Here is a 5596-nt window from a genome sequence, read left to right as displayed (position 1 = left end):
AAAATGCAAAATTTGCCTTTGATAGTTCAGAAAATTCTTAAATGAACAAGTTTTCATGACATTTTTGGGTGAAAAAGCATATATCTTTTAGCTACGATGCCTGAAAGGTGGTACAATTTAATGGTACATATACTTAGTGCGTGCCTCCCATAAAAAAGAGAAAAAGGAGAAAAAAATCAAGAAATTTGTTATACCTCCTTTCAACTACGTTTGGAGATTGTAAATTAGAAATCACAATTTTATCTTTTTTTTTATGAATTTAATTTTTTAAATTTTTAAATTTGAGATTTTCTAGAAATTGCTTGATTGTTAAAGTTTAAGATAGAAAAGTTTCAAAACGATACAGAAAATATAAGTTTGGAAAATTCTACTAAAAATAGAAATTTTCGATTTCATGATTAATAATTTTAAAATCTATGAAATATCATGATTTTGTAGCACATCCAATTAGATCTTCTCATCCAATTTTATATGAAGAGTGGCAATCTCGTGTGTGTCACACATAGGGCTGCAAATAGGTCGGGTCGACCCGCAACCCAATTCGATCCGACCTGCGTAAGACCCGACCTGACCCAAATTTTAGGACCCGCGGGGCTGGGCCGGATCCTAAATTTAGACCAGTTCTATTTTTCAAGTCGGGTGGGGTCCACCCAATCTCGACCCAAATCCGGACCCAACCCGACCCATATTTTTTTGCTTGATGTTATTTACTATTATATAATGGAACTTTGAATATAAAAATATATAAATTCGGACCCGACCCAAATGACCCGTTGGGTCAAAATTTGTAGGCATGGACCTGACCTAACCCGATCCGATTGAAAATCGGATCGTATCTGGATTCAAAATTAGGACCCGAACAAGAAACCGGGTCGGATCGGGATCACTCAGGATCCGACTCGACCTGACCCATTTGCAGCCCTAGTCGCACATGCCAGGCATTAGTACATGGATGTTGGTGAGTGACCATTCTTGCACCCGGGCCACCCATGCCGCGGTTTCCCCACAATAAATATCCATGAATTTAAGTTGTTGGACATAAACTATATCTTAAGATGTCACTTTTGATGAAGAGAGGGGATGTCGTTGTGTATGGTGCACATCAATGGTGCTGACATTTTTCTTGTTATTCCTTGCTATTGCGGTCATTGCTTGATGTCCCTCTAAATTCTAGCAAAATCTTGGATCACCTTTGGACTAAAGAGGGACCCACTTGTCTTATTTCCACATCATTCACACATGCATGGACCTTTCTGCCTTGGTCCACTTTGGGAAATTTTGAAGGAATTCTTTTGGTACATCCCACCTGAGGTTGTCCGCCTCCTCAAGTTTTTATGGTCGCTAGAAATATTCTACCATGTACAACCTTGAATCATACTTCATTCCTTTTTCTAAAGTTATAGGAGCCTTTATTGACATGCATTACTGTGAAGATGGTTATCAACCAGATTAGGTATCACAGTTTCATTTAAATTAATACTGGCCGTTGCAATGGGTACATCATATTGCATAGATGATGACCATAACAATTTTAGTAGATAACTGATGTTTTTGGTTAACACAGATTTCTCACTCTTCCCTCATGCTGACTGGTGAAACTACTTTGACTATTTTCTTCTTTCTTTTTTTTTTGAAGGATTGGTGGCTATCACATTCACCCAAGAAACCATCTTCCGTAATTTTGTAGGTGGGCTCCATGCATGGACATCAAAGGATCAATCGATCATAGTTGAACACTCTGTGGTCACAGTAAAGTTGGATAAATACCATTGCCATCTTCCAAGAACATGTATGCGAAAGAAGTGTGAAGGATAACGGCACAATTTAGGTACGGTTAAGATCCTCCATCAACATAAAAATATGACCTCCTAAAAGCTGTCTATCAATAACACTGGACTTGCCATCTACATGAAGGTGGCGAAAAGGAGATAGGCTACCCTTTTTTCTTATGATGCCATACCTACACGCCATTAAGTTTCATCAGATTTACAAAAGGTCTGAGAGAGATGCAATAAAAATTAAGCTAATATCACTGATAAGTTGCATTTGTATACTTTCAGACATTTAATCAACATTAGATGATCATTGGTGCATAAAGATATAGCCACTTAATCCAAAGCAGTAAGCTGAGGGCTACGAATCCATGTTATTTGGGAAACTTCAACAACAGCTAGTAAGCTGAGGGCTACGAATCCATGTTATTTGGGAAACTTCAACAAGCGTCAATTTATTCTCTCCAAAAATGATTGATCAATCGAGATGATAATAAATTAAGCAACTTTAATTATTGTGACATAACTGAGTCCAAATAATATGCACATATGATATCCATAATCCCAAGCAACATGCCTAACTAAAATATTGTCTTCAGCTGTTCGTAGTCCTCTTCGAACGCCAGCCATTTTAAATGTTTCCTTATGATCGCTATTCGTGCATGTTCTCTGTTCCATCCAACTTAGATTTTGATTTAACACAATGGCATTTTAAAGGATTCATGTCCAATTGCCTTATATGATAAAATCATCTAGCTTCTAAATTGTCTTCACCAAAGTCTTTCTCAAATGAGATTTGCTGTCCAATTTCAAAGTTCGCAGGGGTTGTGAACATGTGGACGCTTCGCACACTTCCCTCTAAACGTAGAGTTCATGCACCAAACTCAGGTTTTTGAGCTTTTAATGTAACTACCTCTAAACTTGGCAAATACTAATGTAGGCGGTTCAGCTGTTTTGCTAAACCTTTTCCCACTTTTGAGGGAAGATAGTTTAGTAGGTTTAGAAAACACAAATAGCATTGCAAATCAAAACATGGCTAGTAATTCTTTTTGACGCACTAATTTTATTCAACCTTGCTAATTACTGGATGCACTAAAGAGAGAGAGAGAGACTTTTGTAAGAATAATATTGTTAAAGAAAGTTGTGACAATATTTTTTGGGTCACAAGAATGGGTGCAATTGATAGGGGCCAATAACCATACACGCCAAATGAGGGTGCTACATGGATACATATACTATCTTCTATGATGCGCGGTTTGCTCCGGTGAATATTGTGTAATGCTTGATAGCCGCCATCAGAAGATAGACAACCACCAAACAAGATGGCCTTATGTGCTGTATATGACACATCATTGTTGATGGTCGTCCATTTTTTGATAGTAGCCATCGGGGCACTTACGGTGCAAACCACGAACCATAGAGGATCCATCCCTCGCTGTCGTGTTAAACTAACAAAAAGGACTTCCCATCCGAACCCTACAGGCTAAACAACCCAACTTTCTCAATTCTTCTACTTATCCTCCCCTCTTCTCCTTTGCTACCCCCTTATCCTCTTCGCATCTTCTTGCCTCTGATCATTTTCAATTGAGGAAATTTGGACAGCAAGGACCACTGCGGGTGATGGGATCGTCGTCAGGAGCCACTGGATCCGATGACACGAAGGCTTGCCCTCGAGGGCACTGGAGACCTGGCGAAGACGAGAAGTTGAGGCAGCTTGTCGAGCAGTATGGTCCTCAGAACTGGAACTCGATTGCCGAGAAGCTGCAAGGGAGGTCAGGTGTGTGACAACACGAGAGTTAGCATCATCTCCTCGCTCTCTGTAGTCTTCTCTCATATCGTTGTACATCTTATATACTGGTCTCCAAATTCAAGCTTGTGAAACCATCACAACTTCTTGATAATTGATCACCTCTCTCTCTCGTGTATTCTTTAACTTTTTCTCTTTTTTTTTTGTTGTAAAAATTTCTCTATCTTGTTTTCTAAGCTATGAGTTCTTATGGCTTATTCTTCGCAGGAAAAAGCTGTAGATTGAGGTGGTTTAACCAACTTGACCCAAGAATTAACAAGAGACCATTCACAGAGGAAGAAGAAGAGAGGCTCCTCGCAGCTCATCGCATTCATGGAAACAAGTGGGCGTTGATAGCCCGACTTTTCCCTGGTAGGACTGACAACGCTGTGAAGAACCATTGGCATGTGATCATGGCTCGACGGCACAGAGAGCGATCGAGGCTCTTCGGCAAGAGAAGCTGTCAGGACTACATCTCCGATAGCACAGTGAATGGCCTCTTTACTCCGTGCTCGGCTCCTCCAGAGGGAAGTAAGTCAAAACACCTCCAATTGGATACTGGTAGACTCTTTGAGTTTGGAATCTCCACCACTGACAGGATGGCCGCGTCACCTTCGAGTTCATCATTTTCTTGGGCCTTCTCCGGATCAACCTTCCCTTCGTCACGTCAAATTTTTGGTGCTGATAGAAGGGACTACCATCGTCCTAAATATAATTATAATGTTCTTGAGAGCTCCCGTTTCCGTGACCAGTCTCTTCGCCCTTCTAATTATCATATTTACAGAAGTTTCAATGCATTGCGTAACACTGACTACATGCGGGTGGCACCTCATTCCATCAGATTCTCCGCCACCGGCGACGGTTGTGGAAGTGAGGTAATGACAGCAGGTGAATTAATTAGACTTGGGGATTCTTCGGCCAGAGCAATGAACCATAGAGCTCATGATAATCAGCAAGATGATGGTGATGATGATTCCTTGACATGCAAGGTCGACGTTCCCTTTATCGACTTCCTGGGTGTTGGGATCACCTCTTGAATTCAAAGTTATCACAAATCCGCATACTTTGAGTCAGGCCGGACATCTAAATTAAGAGAGATAATAACCAAGTTGGCAGTGGTACACTTGTTTGCTGTGGTGGCATCATGAAAAATGCATGGTTCTATCAGGAGCTAATATTTATTCTCAACTGTCAACCTTCTAGTTCATTAATTTATCAATGCCTTTGATCTTGTTAATATGATCATCTCTTTTTCTTTTTTGATGGCTTCAAATATTTTTCTCTTGTCAAATGCTCTTTTGCCAAGAGCTTGTGGTTCACCCTCAAAACACAGCTTAAACCCTATGGTTGGCCAAAGGATATTAGAGTTTCATGGGCGGCATGGAGGAGAGGAAGAATCAAAGGCTGTTTAAAAAGGGTTGGGATCAGCTTGCTATGGCCATTTGTTGGTATATTTGGTTGGAAAGCAATTCAAGTGTTTTTCTTCAAAAAGGATCTTCCATCAATGCAACCCTGCTGAAAGCGCTTCACCGTTGCCTGTGCTCAGGAAAGCTAAAAGACAGCCATCAAGCAATTTTGAATCTTATTGGTTCGCTATTGAGGAGATAATATCCTTGTTGGTCTGTAGCTTTTTGTTCCTTGGCTGTCTTTGAGGCGTTGTCTTTTAACATTATTGTACCTCTGTATCTTCTGTTTATATTAATCTAATTGGAGGAAGCACTCATTTTCCTCCATTTTCCTATTTAAAAAAAAACACATACATGTTTTTCAAGTGCTCAGTCAATGGCAGAGTTTGGTTTCCTTTTGTTTTCTTCTAGTACAAATCTTCTGTCATCTTCCTTGTTTTCTTCTAGTACAAATCTTTTGCCATCCTACCATGGACTGCTTTACAAAATTTGACCGCTCCATGAGGTGCATATGTTATCGAAATACAAATCCAGCATTTTGATGCTTGGTTTGTCAACAGGCGCAAAGTAATCTCATTATTTTTAGTTTCATGACATTGTTTTGGGCAAAGTTCGGTTACATGCATTGTCAG

The 5596-nt window shown here is 40.0% G+C and overlaps 1 protein-coding gene across 1 annotated transcript; it reads left to right on the top strand.

Annotated features, from left to right (window-relative positions):
• The first annotated feature begins 3269 nt into the window (after positions 1-3269).
• On the top strand, positions 3270-5376 carry LOC103720530 (transcription factor MYB52). The gene is made up of 2 exons (XM_008810275.4): positions 3270-3549; positions 3787-5376. The coding sequence occupies exons 1-2, from the start codon at positions 3393-3395 to the stop codon at positions 4593-4595; spliced, it is 966 nt and encodes a 321-aa protein (XP_008808497.2). The 5' UTR covers positions 3270-3392; the 3' UTR covers positions 4596-5376.
• The last annotated feature ends 220 nt before the right edge of the window (positions 5377-5596 follow it).

The sequence above is a fragment of the Phoenix dactylifera genome, chromosome 14, assembly GCF_009389715.1.
Source record: "Phoenix dactylifera cultivar Barhee BC4 chromosome 14, palm_55x_up_171113_PBpolish2nd_filt_p, whole genome shotgun sequence".
Classification (NCBI taxonomy): domain Eukaryota; kingdom Viridiplantae; phylum Streptophyta; class Magnoliopsida; order Arecales; family Arecaceae; genus Phoenix; species Phoenix dactylifera.
Note: the sequence above shows the minus strand (reverse complement) of the source record. Positions and strands in the feature narration are given on the sequence as shown.